This window comes from Passer domesticus, chromosome Z (assembly GCF_036417665.1).
Source record: "Passer domesticus isolate bPasDom1 chromosome Z, bPasDom1.hap1, whole genome shotgun sequence".
Classification (NCBI taxonomy): domain Eukaryota; kingdom Metazoa; phylum Chordata; class Aves; order Passeriformes; family Passeridae; genus Passer; species Passer domesticus.
Genome location: NC_087512.1, coordinates 29396828 through 29410818, shown reverse-complemented (window position 1 = coordinate 29410818; position 13991 = coordinate 29396828). Strand labels below are relative to the sequence as shown.

At 41.7% G+C, this 13991-nt stretch overlaps 1 protein-coding gene across 6 annotated transcripts in view; it reads right to left on the bottom strand.

The window, feature by feature from the left end:
- Nucleotides 1-11092, bottom strand: part of UHRF2 (ubiquitin like with PHD and ring finger domains 2) — an 82730-nt gene extending 71638 nt beyond the window's left edge. For 2 of the 6 annotated variants that reach the window (XM_064404632.1, XM_064404633.1), the window contains exon 1: nucleotides 10370-11092. In XM_064404632.1, coding sequence (XP_064260702.1) covers nucleotides 10370-10522 — 153 coding nt within the window. In that variant the 5' untranslated portion in view covers nucleotides 10523-11092. Of the gene's footprint in view, nucleotides 1-9696; nucleotides 9976-10369 lie in introns of those variants that run through there. The other 4 variants (XM_064404635.1, XM_064404636.1, XM_064404634.1 and 1 more) reach the window with 3 other exon arrangements.
- Between the last annotated feature and the right edge of the window lie 2899 nt (nucleotides 11093-13991).

Genomic DNA, 13991 nt, shown 5'->3' with positions numbered 1-13991 from the left:
AACAAGAGGCAATGGCTTCAAACCTCAAAGACAACTGGTTCTTCAGATTAGATATTAAGAAATTCTTTACAGAGGGTGGTGAGACACTGAAACAGGTTGCCCAGAGAACCTGTGGATGCCCCATTCCTCAAAGTGTTCAGGGAGAGACTGGATGGGGCCCTAAGCAATCTGGTCTGTGAAATGTGTCCCTGCCCATGGCAGTGCATTTGGAACAAGATTATATTTACAGCCTGTTTGAACCCAAACCATGCTATGATTATGTGATCTGCCAAACAGTTTATGGCTTGTTTTTTCCCCTCAGGTTTTATCACTTATACTCTCTGTAGGAATATTTCATGACACCAGATTATTATATGATTAGTGAGGCCACACTTAAGTCTGTTACTGTGCTTTGAGCTTAAGATTACTACAAACACACTTCACATGTCTCCAAACGTGATAGGGAAAGTGCTCCTGCCTGTATGAGCAAGAAGTATGTTCCTGAGTATGAGCAACTGTATAAATTTAGACCAAGTAGATACACTACAACAGTGTCTGGTTCTAGAAACAAAGCAGAATACCACAGAAATTCAACCAGCAGAATCAATCACATGCTTTTTGACTTGCAAGAACTAATATGAGAATCTTCAAGTATACCTATGCCTAGCCATTACTTCTTCACTGACAAATGAAATTCTTGGAGTAACAAAGTGAGAAAACAGTATTTAAAGAAATCCATTTCACACAGGAGAGCAGATGGTTTTTATGATGATTTTATGATGATTTTTCTTGGATTACAATAGCCAATTTTATCCCATTCTGGTGCATAAAGACACTGAAAAGATTCCCTAAAAATATGTTTGTATGGACAGCACATTAAAATAAAAGAAACAAACATTACATGCTTAATAAGCATTTAAGGTCACTTGTCAATCACAAGTTCATATATGCAAATGAGAAACAAAAGTAATCACACAAGTATCAGATAATCAATCTCCTTCAACTCAGCTATGATTTCTTAATGGTTGATTAGAACATGTCCTAGAGCAAAAACAACTGAACAAGCAATTTCATTTATGACATTTTACTAGCTCTTCTGATCCTACTGCTGTAAGAAAAAAATGGATTTTTTTTTTCCTTGGCAGTAGATTTCACTTTCAGTTTCAACTCCTCTTAAAGACTGGCATGCTTCAAAAGCTTTTAAGGTTTCATTAACACATTCTGAATAAAACAACACTAAAGAACAACTAGCTTTACTGTATCTAACACTCTATCACTATTGTAAATACATGTAAGTTGATAAACAGACAACATCTTCAAAATGTATTTTCATCATCATGTGTTACAGACACTATCAATTTCAAAACAGCCCTAGAGAAGGTTTTTATAAATACTTAAAGGTAACACAGCACTGAGCTTACACTACTACACAAGAGCAGCCACAGAAATGCAATACTGGAATTGATACCTACCTTCTATCACTGTTAGAAGAACTGTCCTGAAACATCAAGCCACAAATTACTTTAAAAGCATGTAGAAGCTGCACTTACATGAACATGAATAATCATGCAGAATGTGGTATATGATACTGCATTACTTGGGTAAAAAAAATTGCCTGACAAGTAATTTACCAATTACTATCACACTACCTACAACAACCAGCAGAAGGACAGCTCATTATGTCTTCTACAGCAGGTACAGAGACGTCTCAAGAAAGCACATAGTAATTCTTATATCTTAATGTGTGATCCAGGAGCAGCGTGACCTTAATCCAGCCATTGCACTTGACAATCGAGATCTTTAAATACCTATGAAAGTGTGCCTTTAAGCATCTTCCAAGGTTTTCTTTTCCAAGAAATCTGTCTGTATCTAGCAATACAGATGAAATAAACTATAATGAATGCAGGTGAGCTCTTTTCATTCTACTACAAAGTAGAATGAAAAATTAAGTGACAATCTTATTCTGCACAGGCATTATATGCACCTGGCAAATCTAACAGGAAATGTGTAAGAGTAAAGATCTTCAAGCTCAAGTTTAGTAAAAAAATCGGTTAGGAATTTGTCAGAAGTTATGCAGAGGGTATTAGTCTGAAGAAATAAGAATCTGTAATTTCCAGATGGGTACTTACTGGAAGCAAGCACAGTGGACTTCCAGAACTTCATGTATTTTCCACATTAAGACTGATGTACAAAACTAACTTTTCCTGCCTGAAGCGGGCCATTGGAATTAAATTCCACAGAAATATTCAAACATACCTCTAACCAGCACCTAGTAACAGAAAACTCAAAACCAGCTTTTCAGCACATAGTAGTGAATTTTGGGCAATGGGATTGGCTCAGGACAAAAACAATTCAATAACCTTTACTACCCAACACTGGACCCTTAGTTTATGGACTTCAGCCATTCTCAGGGAGTGCTCCGTTTGCTTACATTTTCAAAGCTGAAAGAGAACCTAACCAGTATTTTGAATTTCACTTTAAAAAACTGTACCTCCACCTGGATGCTATTCAAAAGAATGCTTAAGGATTCTGATATCTTTAAATACATGCATTAACCACATTCAGAGTAGTAGGCACATGGTCAGGTTTTTACAGTAACTGTGTAGTGACACTTTCACATGGAAGTACAGTTGTCTCAGCTACAAGAGAGAGTAAAGCAAAATAAAGGGGGAATCTAGTAACCAACCATCTAAGAAAGTTAATGTCTTTACAGATTCAATATAGGCTGACTTCAAGCATACAAAACTCCTAGAAATCCACTTCCTCCTCATGCAACAGTAGTTTTAACAATATTTGTTACAGGTTTCATATAGTCTGCTCTGCCAAAAAAATATTTTGTCTGGTGATCATTCTACTAAAACATCCCACATTCTTCTGTCACATGGGGCAGTTTTGAAGCCATCAGTGAAGTGTTTTAGACATTTATCAGTAACTGTTGAATGCCCAAGGTATTTCCAGCCCTGAACAATGCAACTCCTCAAACAATCCATTATATTAAGATAAGAAGGCAAACATCTTTAAGCAGAGACTGCACATCTACTAGGTTTACAGGCTTCTTCTCTCATGTCTACAGCAGACCAGTTCTGAAGTGTGGGCTTGGGCTTCACTATTCTTTCCCCACATTTAACTGTCGTTTTTACATATATACTCTGCAAGACAAAGACACTCTGTTCATGTTGGTTGTACTCTGGTACTCCTGCAAGCCTCTCCTAACTCTCCCCTCCGTATTTTTAGCAGATATCCTAATATAAACCAAATAGCTACACCTACTAATCTTAGACAAAATCTAACTTCAATACAGATTTACTTTTCTAAATAGGAAATAACTTCTATTGTACTTGAAAAGATATATCAAAGAAACCAGGGGTCACCCTCAGAAATAAAAAAAGAAATTCCAGTTTAGACTTACTAGTGCTTTTTGCCCTGTTTTGGGTTTCATAGCTGGCTGTTAAAAAATAAATGCAAATAACAGATGATTCCCTAATTTCAAGGAGGAGAATTTACTCATCAGTTAAAAAGAAATCATTGTTGTGCCTTTGCTCTCTTTTAGAGAAACACACAAGCAGGTGAATTATCTGGACAATCAAGTTCTCTGACAGACTCTAGATCCATACTCCTCCAAAAGAGAATGCAGACAGATCACAACATTTCATAACACAGTAACCAAAGAAGTTAGTAGTGTCTGGAGAGTATGGTCCAAATTAAACTCAGTTCTGTCAATTTTTGCCACAAGGCTCACATTTCAAAGTAGCCTACAAAAACGTTTGAATGTGTCATGCCACCAAAAACCCCAACAAGGTCACACAAACTAGCCTTTACATCAGAGAATATGCTCCTTTTTGACTGCCTATGTGTGTTAAGCAACAGCTAAGGACCTGCCCTGGACACAAGGAAAAGGACAGTCATAACACTGGATAGTATCAAATTACTTTCTATCAATTAACCTTATCTGAAGTAGGTATCATAGCCTCAGAGAGATTCCCACAGACTCAACAGAAAGCATACAGCAAAAAATAATTCCTAGGTAAGAAGAATATGGAAGCTTTCATAATCTAAAAAGGGCTTTTCTACAACTGTAGTTACAACCAAAGAGTTTGATCCTACCACAGTGTAAATATGCTGCATTTGTTCAACTCTCCCCACAAAGAGGAAGTCTGGCATGCTATAAAAAGCCACACAACACAGAAACAAATTACAGAATCTTGTTGCTGATACGGTCTGCAATTACACACCAATCTTGGTATAAACATAATGATAAATGTACATTAGTCATCTTCATACTCAAATAACAAGACTAACTTTCACTGAGAAGACACTGACAATTTTCCTGAAGCTCTGTATGAGCTTCAGGAAAAAAAAAATTTAGAACAAAAGCCTGCATTCACCAATAAACAAGAGGGTTTTACACCTTTTCTACAAAACTATTTGCAGAGTTGGTAGGTGGTACCACCTATATAGGTGGTACCAATATATTTTTACCTTTTGGTCTGAAATAAATACAATCCAAAATAGATTCCAGTGTACAAGATGAGTATCAACACAAAAACAGCTGAAAGTCAAGAGCTGCAAGACTTCTTGACTTTATCAGAAAATCACGGTAAAGGGAGCTATGTTCAGTCTCAACTAATGACTTCAGAGGGTTCAAGTCTGCACCTCTTCCAAGATAAACTTTTTTATAATGCAGTTTATGTTCTGAAGATTATTTATTCCTTTGTTATTGACATACAGAAAAAAAATGTTAATTTAGATATGGTAGTTTCTTCTTGGATGAAACTCTAAGTCCCATTAAAGGAACAGTTGCTCATTAACTTCTAGCTGGAAGTTAGAGCAGCAAGGTTTCTCTTCTTTTGCCATTTTAAGGAGCCTTCTAATTAAGTAAAGAGAAGTTCATGGTGTCTTCTGGATGCTCTTTGATGTTATTTGATACTGTCATTACAAAATAAAAAAACAAGCATGTCAAAATATATAGCTGCATAGAGATCTTCAGCAGCATGGAAAGAATCATCCATCCCTGCGCTGATTAGATGAGAAGGGTCAAGTACCTCCTGTATGATGGTATGGGCTTCTATAGCAAAGGCAACTGAAGTTCAGCAACAGTGGTGCCAGCGAGAGCAAATGGCTATCTGCAGCTTGTGAGGACACCTGTAATGAAGAACTGGTTATTATCTCAAGCTTCCATAATCAACAACAAAATCTAAACACCACACCAAAAAGACCCCAATAACCAAGTACATTTTTACATAATTTTATAGTTAAATCATTAACAACAGAGATTTAATTAATAACTTTTAAGACTAGAATCCACTCATAACTATCTGTATTATTGATATCAACATTTGATTACATGTTACCATGGAAAATTATCATAATCTAGCATCAGTGATTGTCATAATCTAGCGTCAGTGTAGGCCTTGCACTCTGTATCTAAGGGTTTGTGGAGTTCTTAATAATATAAAAAAATATTCCTTTTCTAAGAGCTTCCAGGCTAATTTAAAAAAGTACATGTACTAAGCTATCCTAACTAAATTACATGAATGTGTGACTCAAGTGTGCAGTATGACTCTTGGGGATGTCCTGTGTAGGATGAAGAGTTGTATTCCATGATACCTGTGGGTCCCTTCCAATTCAGTGCATTCTCTGATTCTGGGAGTAAATATACATCCCATAAAACACAACCCTAAAGTTGGCTGCAATTTCTTACAGGTTACATAATTCTCTTTCAGGTTCCTAATACTTAAATAATACATACAAAACACTATAAAGTATTCAGTTTTCACCTATGTTTATTTGCTTTGCCTTCAGTTTGTTTAAGTGCTTTAAATAATAAAGACAATCAGATCAAAGAATGGTAAATTGCATTAGTAGCTTTACAATAACAATTTAACAAAAATATTATTTCAGTAAACATCTAATTGTCAGCATTGAAAACATTTCAGCAATCATATAATAAAAACTTACTCACAGGCCTACTAAACCTACTATCAAGGTAAGCTTTGAGTATACACCATGAATTTCCCTATGCTGGGAATTTTGGCATGCGGTTTGATATCTGACCTGAAGTCTCCAGCTGACTCTCCTCACACTACAGAGCTACTTGTTACCAGCTTCATCAAAGAATGGCAATTACTTCCCTTCTAAGGTTTTTTCAAACTGTTTCTCTAAAACAAAAAACTTAACTGCTCCAGCTGAAGATTTCTCACCCCAGATTTCTGCCTGAAGCAGATGGGGTTTGGACAGCTTCAGCTGAAAATATTTACAATTTTCCAAGCAAAATAAAGCTGGGAAGAGTCTGTGCTAAGAAACTCAATTGTTCTATGAATAGGCTTAGCACTCCCATTCCTGAGGGAAAGACTTCACAAGTATGCTTTTCTAGCTTTTGGGAAATTCACCCAAGTTGTAAGTATTAAGAAGGACTTAAACATATAGTATACAAACCTGAAGTTTGGAGGCTTCAACTCACGTGAGATTCCACACACTATTCATGTGCCAGCCCAGGTTACCCAGAAGCTAGAGGTCTGGTATAATAAAGGCATGCCCTATTGACAGACTTTTAACTGTTTAACTATGTTTTACTGAAGCTACTTTACCACAAAAGCATGTTCTCATGCAAAGCTAAAGCTCCTCCACTCCACTTACCCCTCTATTGTTTCAGTTAAATTTTACAGAAACAAAACCCAAATACTTGGGCCTTACAGTGTGGGTCTGACAAACTAGACTTTAAATATTCAACTTGCACAGCTAAGTAACACAATGAATACTACCACACTTCTTTGTGCACAAAAGCAGAGCTGAATTTCTTCCAGTGCAGTAGGCCTGATTTGCAGCAATTTTCACCTCAAGTAAATAAAACAGCTTCAACATTCTCACCTCCTCCTGCTGACTTCAGTCTCCCATGACACAACTTAGGAGTGGTTTCCTCACCAACAAGATTAATGACTTCAAAAGTCGTTTCAGTCACTGACTCCTACATATATCGGCAAAGAAGCCTTTGGGCTCCAATGTCTTTTTTCCCCTACTTTGGTAAGCACTATGGAAAAGATACTGAGATAATGGGGTTTTTTAACAATGGTCATTTACAAATTTTCACCAAGTTCAAATTCCAACAGGGTGGGATGGGATGATGAGAGAAGCCAACAAAAAACATTCGATCTTATCTTCCACAAATAGTAGATATTGCTGAAATACAAGAGTGTGCATGTTTAGTTATATGCAAAACATAAGTAGGTATTAATACTGTTAGAGTATTACAGAAAACCTCAAGCTCTCTGGTGCATTTTCAAATTTAAACTTCCATGTACTTTTACAGCTCTGCTTTTCCAGTACTGTAACTGAAAGAAACTAGAAATCCCACAATGACGGTAACTTGGCACTACAGAAAATCTGCCCTGGTAGTTCAAAATGCAAAGATATCTCCTTCAGTTTCATGAATAAACTGAGTATTTCTATTCTCCGAACATTTTCACATGCTTTCCAATTAGGAGAAAGAATATGCTGCTGGAAATCAAACTGTCGTCTTGCTTTTCTGAATTTCTCTAAGAACAAGTTGACTGAAAGTTAGCACATAACGCAGAAAAATATTAGATGTTAATAATCTGTAGTGGGATAAGGTTAAAATATGTTTTATTCCAGCATAAGATAATATTTGTGGCCCTATAGGAAAATCCTTCCAGATAATGATCTTCAAGAGGGAAAGCAAGAAACATCTCTGCAGGTTTCTATGTTCAGTAGACTTCTCTGGCTAACTGCAGAGTTAAGAATAAAAAAAACTTTGTCTGAAAGTTCCACCTCAATCTAGAATATGCCTTGACTTCTGTGGCTAGTAGAGCCATTCAGCTTGGCAGAAATGTGGAGCCCAGAGGATGTCCTGTACAGGTTACAGAGCAATATTATCTTGGTCAATCTTCAGTGTCTCTTGTGAATGGTACGTCCTTCTGGCAGTAAAAGATGCAAACCTATTCAACAAAGTAGTGCTATTCCTGGCATTTACAAGGAAAAAAAAAACCCAACTCAACAGTAATACAAAGAACTACATTAATGACAACACTAGGTTTCTTCCAGTAGTTCTAGGGTATTTTAACCCTTAAAAGACATGAGAAATACTGACCCCTTAAGTTCTTGCATTTGTCTTTGAAGATCAGACAACAGCAAATTACAGTACAGCACATTAACTACATTAACTGGACACCAAGACTCCTAAAAAACTGCAAAATTATGGCTCCAGCTCAAATCTTAGTTGAAATTGTTCTCTACTGCAAGCTAAGAACATGGTGCTGTTGAAATTCAGCCCATAAACAATGACTCACTTATGTTTCCACATCCTTATAACCTCATATACCTCCCACTTTCAGCAGGACATTACTTAGCCAGGGTTCCCACCACTTGCAAAATCCAAGGATTTCTGGAAGTTCCCAAACAGACTACAGTAAGCAGCATTCAGTAGCAGGATCATGGTTCTACTAGCAGACTGTACAGATTTAACCATACTGAGCACTAACCACATAAAATAAGAAAAGGGTTTCACCTAATAAAAATATTTTTTACAACACATACAGCAATCTTCAGAGGGTGTTTAAGTTTTCACATCAGGATACTCCTTTCTGTTCATCTCACATTTAACTAAAGCAACCTTTTTTTATTCCTAATATTAAAATAAATATTATTTTATTTTATCACCGCCCTAAGAGAATTAAGTTATTTAGCTTCATGTTCTCAACATCCAGTTTTACTTGTGCAAGAGCAACCCTTCTCATCTTTTTTCTTATGAGCACCATGGAAACAGAAAAGTAACCCATAATCAAAAAGGAAACTTCAGAATTAATCATGGTAATTATAAGAAAATTAACATTTATGGGAAGTGAAACTATAAAAACCCAATTCCCTAACTCTTCACTAACATGATCCCTACTGTGTCCTAAACTGCATATACTAGTACCAAACTCTCACATGCTGCTCATGTAGGCAACTTCAGCTATAATATTTCACTAATATATCCCATTTTCTCAAGCAAGTCATCTGTTAACCAAAATGTTCACAATAATTGGTCTGGCCACTGTCAGATTACACTGGAAAGCACAATCATTACAGGTTTATCTTACCTTTTCCTCAGATTAAGAATTAGGGGTAAAAACCTTGGGTTTGCCACACATAAACATCTATACCCAAAGAAGAGTGCTAGCACAGAACAAAGTCAAGCAGGTTACACAACTCCAAGACTCATGTTCCTTGATTTGGCCCCTTCAGAAAAACACATATTTGTACCTAATGTTCCTTAGAGACCAGTCCTCACAAGTGCTCACTGTCACTAATCTGCAGAACACAAAAATCTAGTCATTTGCTATTGGTTCAAAATCTAGGCTTAGCACCTAGCCACTAATGCTCGCCCCCAGGTTAACAGTTAAATTTCTATTTTGTAAGATTTCTCTACGCGTTTGTAAAGATACACACTTTATCTCTTTTGAGGCAGAAGTCTCACTGCTGTGCATTACTCTGCTTAGGTGAACGCTTCAACACTCATCTTCTGCAAGAAGATGCATCTTCGGGGTCACTTTCCCTGAAATGCACCACACATTCGGTGCCTTCCGCGTCAGGTAACAGCTATGCTTCACTTTCACTACCCGAGCACTGCGCACACCTCGCACTTTACGCAACGCGGCTTCAAAGGTTACACCCATCAGCGAAGTTACAGCCCGAGGCGACCTATTCGGAACAAAACCTTACCATCACCCGAGGGGAGGTTCCACCTCACGAACACTTTCCAGCCAGTCACCCCTGCCATAGCGGCTTCCCGTGGTGGGGATGAAGCGCCTCGTTGGACTACGAGCAGTTGCCCTTATCCGCCCGGGACACTCCGGGTCTCACAAGCCGAGGACACCGTGGCATCACAACTCCTGCCCGCGCCACTTAACCCCGCGCCGCCGCCTCTCCCGGCCCCGCCACGTGCGGACCCGGGGCGCCCTTTTCCCTGGAAACCGCTCGCGGTCGGGCCGCTTCCCGGCCTGGATGCGGCGGGGCCGGGGAGAGCGGGGTAGCTCCCTCCTTCCCCCCGCATCCCTCCGGCTTCTGTCACTTGGGCAGGATGAAGGCGGGAGCCGGGGGAGGAGCCTCTCGCCGCTCAGGTGGGAAAACAAACACACAAAGGGGTTTCACCAGGACCCGGTGAGGGTTTTTACTGGGGTTTTTACTTCATCGAGGAAAACGGGGGGCCCAGAGCATTCTGTCAGGGTGGGCTCCCCGCTGCCCTCCCCTCCTCCCAGACCCAGGAGTAAACAAAAGCGGGAGCTCACAGAGCAGCCCATGGGTGGAGACGGGGACCCCTGGGCCGCACAAAGAGCCGGGCCCGGGATCAGGGGGGACCCCGGGGCCCGCCTGCACAGGGCAGATCCCGCCTCACCTGCTTGCCGCGGTAGAAGAGCCGCTGGCGGTCGGGGCTCACGCGGAAGGTCTCCTCGATCTTCTCCCGCAGGCACTCGATCTTGGTGAGGCGGCTCAGGTCGTCGATGGTCTGGGTCTCCGTGCCGTCGATGGTGCGGACCTGGATCCACATGGTGCGCGCCCTCCCGCCCGCGGGCAAAGGATGCGAGACACGGCAGCGGGTGGGAACGGGGTCCGCTCCGCGGGTGAGCGCCCGCGGCGTGGGAGGTGCCGGGGAGGAGTCCGGACGCTACCCCGCTCTTTGTCTGGCCCGACGGGGCAGGAATTTCAAACCCGGCGGAGCGGGCGCGACCCTCCCGCCCGTAATCCGGGCCGCCCGTCCCGCTCGGCGGGGTACGGGAGAAGGAAGGGGAGCGGAGCAGATCCCACGGCGCTCCCCGATCCCGCCGAGGCAGCGCGGATCGCGGCGGGTCCCGGCGGGCCGGCGGCGGGCAGGGCTACGGGGATGCGCCGGAAGCCATCGCCCGGCCCGGGCTCTGTTTACCGGGGAGCGCCGCCGCGCTCACATGGAGGTCACGGCGCCAACGCCGATCTCGCGAGAGCGCCCGGCCGCGGCCGTGCAGACAGCACGCCGGGGCGGCAGCGGGGGCGGCAGCGGGGGCGGGGGGAGCGAGGCGGGCACGCGGCACCGCCACGCCCCCTCCCGCCGCGCGCTCCGGCCGCTGTGCCCGGCGGCGCGAGGCCTGCGGGGGGAGGGGCCGGCGCGCGCCGGGAGCGGCCGTTGGCGTCTCCATGGCGGCGCGCGCGGCGCCCAGCGCCGTGAGGGCCCCGCGCCCGCAGCCCGGCATCCCCCGCAAGCGGCACTGCGCTTCCCGGGACGTAAAGCTACTGTAACCCTGCACTGACAGAGCTACATGTAACCCTACCCCAAAGATACAGACTCATACTGGCGGCCGTTACAAATACGGGGCGAGACGGGAGAAGGCAAGGAGAAGGCATTCGTTTACGCCGCGAATCTGGTGTACATTTGGCTCTCCGTATTTTTCTGCATTGGATAATTCCGCGAATTACCGCCAGGCAAATCGGGAGTTACATAGCTGCCCTGTCGGGCAGCTGGGCGCCACACATTCCTTTGGTCACACTGTCACAGGAAGGTGGAGAACAAAGAAAGAAGGGTGAAAGTGAGAAAATGGGAATTTAAATAGCAACAATTTAATTAAAACTGTTAAAAATTAGTTAAAACTAGAAGTTGTGCACACAAAGCAAAATGCGGAAGTATTTCAGTACATAAAATTGACAGACACCTGTGCATTTATCCATTTCTACAAAACCAGTGCTTTGTCATGTTTAAAGGTTGCTTAGGAAGACAAGCACCTTAACCCCTAATACCCTGCTCTTTCTTCTTCTTATCCCAGCTCTAATTGCTGAGTGTGATGTGAAGTGGTGTAGGATGGTCTAGGATTTCTGGGAGGTTCAGGATGTCTACCAGCCTTCCCCATATGGGGAATTGGGTCCCTTGCTGGTGAACTCCCGCAGCCTACTCACTGGAGGTGTTGTCCCAAATACAGGTTCTTCTGTGTGTTGTGTAAGAAGCTGACCCATAGGAGACACTTGGTTATTTCAGGTTTGTGCAGTGGTGAACCCACAAAACCAGCTACAGTCAGGCTGAAAATTTCTACTTTCATAACACAGAAGTACAAGCATACCTAATTTCTAATTACATGCCTATTTAATAGCTATTGAACTCAAAGAAAGGAAATTTAGTTTAGATATATAGAAAAAATTCTTTGCTGTGGGACTGTAATTCTTTACTGTGGGGGTAATGAGACAGAAATATGGGTTGTCCAGAGAAGTTGTGGATACTCCATCCCTGGAAGTGTTCAAAACTGGTTTGGATGGTAGATTGAGGAACCTGGGCTAGTGGAGTTGCCCTTGCCCCTCACAGGGAGACTGAAACTAGATGGTTTTTAAAGTCCCTTCCAAACCAAACCATTTTATGATTCTATGATCTTTTGATGTAAAGGTAGGATACATTTTAAATGTATTGCTCGTGTTCAGGTGGAGGTGGGTAGCCTGAGATTTAGAGGTGTGGTTTTCACTCAGTAATGAGCTAAGTTAAGCTAAAGGACACAGGTTTAGCTGATTTTGCTAACTTGAGTAAAATTTGTTGTATACTGCCAGACAGTATATACTGCAGTTGTTCTCAGTTATTCATGCTGCAAAATCTTTTCCTTTAATCATTCATCATTCATGATTCTCTCCTTTGAGACCTAAATTTCTCAATCTGAATATGAGACCATTTGAGCCTAATTTGTTTTATCAAAAAACATCTCTTGTTTCCTCTCAAATTCCAAGGGATTTCCCCATGCCAGCAAGTTCCACTCTATTGTTTCTCTTGTGGTTATATTAGCACCCCTCTTACTGTTCTTTGTATTAATGAAATATGAGAAGCATTGATACTAGCCATCATCATTATTGGGTATGTTCTAGAAAGTACATTTTCACATGCTCCTATATTCATATGCATACATTTAAGACACAATAAACAGTAAGTACCACTAATAAAAGTATAAACAATCAACACAATTGTTTCAGCTATCCTTTACTTGGTAACCATGCTTTTTACCATATTACGTGTGAGTCACTTAAAGAGTGTAGTAACTCATTGCCACCCCTGCTCCTGGGATCAAAAAGGGCACTACATTCAGGTCTGCAGGCTAAAAAGAACAACCTACAGGTCACAGTTCAGATCTATCTCTTTCCTTGGTCTAGACAGCTCCTTTTTTAAATTCTCCACCAAAATCAGCCTTTGATGGCATAAATGCATGGGTTGTCTGTGACATTTGCCAAGATGTACAGATAAGCCCTGTGGTCACATATCAAAAACCATCCAAAGGGTAGAAAGCCACGTGTGCCTTTGCAGAGCTGACCTTTTATATTACAGGGTACCAGGAAGCTGGTGGGGTGTTTATAACTGTTCATGCAATTTACAAACCTTACACACCTCTCTGCTGGGAAAGATCCCTTCAATTTCATCCCTACTGCAGAGAAAGCTCCTTTAACTAACTCAACTTAGACAGCTGGAGAGTTTGGCAGAGAAGAACCTTCTGAAACTCAATAAAGGCAAATACAGGGTCCTGCACCCAGGAAGAAATAACCCTATGCACCATTGCAGGCTGGGGGCTGACCTTCTGGAACGTATCTGTCAGAAGGAGCTGGGGATCCTGCTGAACAATTTTTACCAAAAAATTTGTAAAAATAAAAACTTCTTCACACCATTGTAGCATTTAGAAACAGGCATTCTTTATTCAGCCAGGTACACAAAGGGTTGTTTCCTCTGAAATATTGTGCAAGCTGAGTACAGGAAAAACTCCTGTTTTGTATAATATTCATTGATTTTCCCAGAATAAACATACATATGATAATCATTTCCCTAAAATCATTCATGTATGTTCCCTCCCCTTTGCACTTGTGTTCTTCTGTCCTGGGGGTTTCTTTGGTGGTCCCTGATGGTTACTGACCCCAATGTCATGCCTGGCCACCTGGTGAACTGGGTTGGCACAGCTGGGCTGGTTGCTTTCCAGTTCTTCTTCCTACAGATAAGTATTGTGCAGTTCCATAGGCCAGTGGTTTTTGAAGAA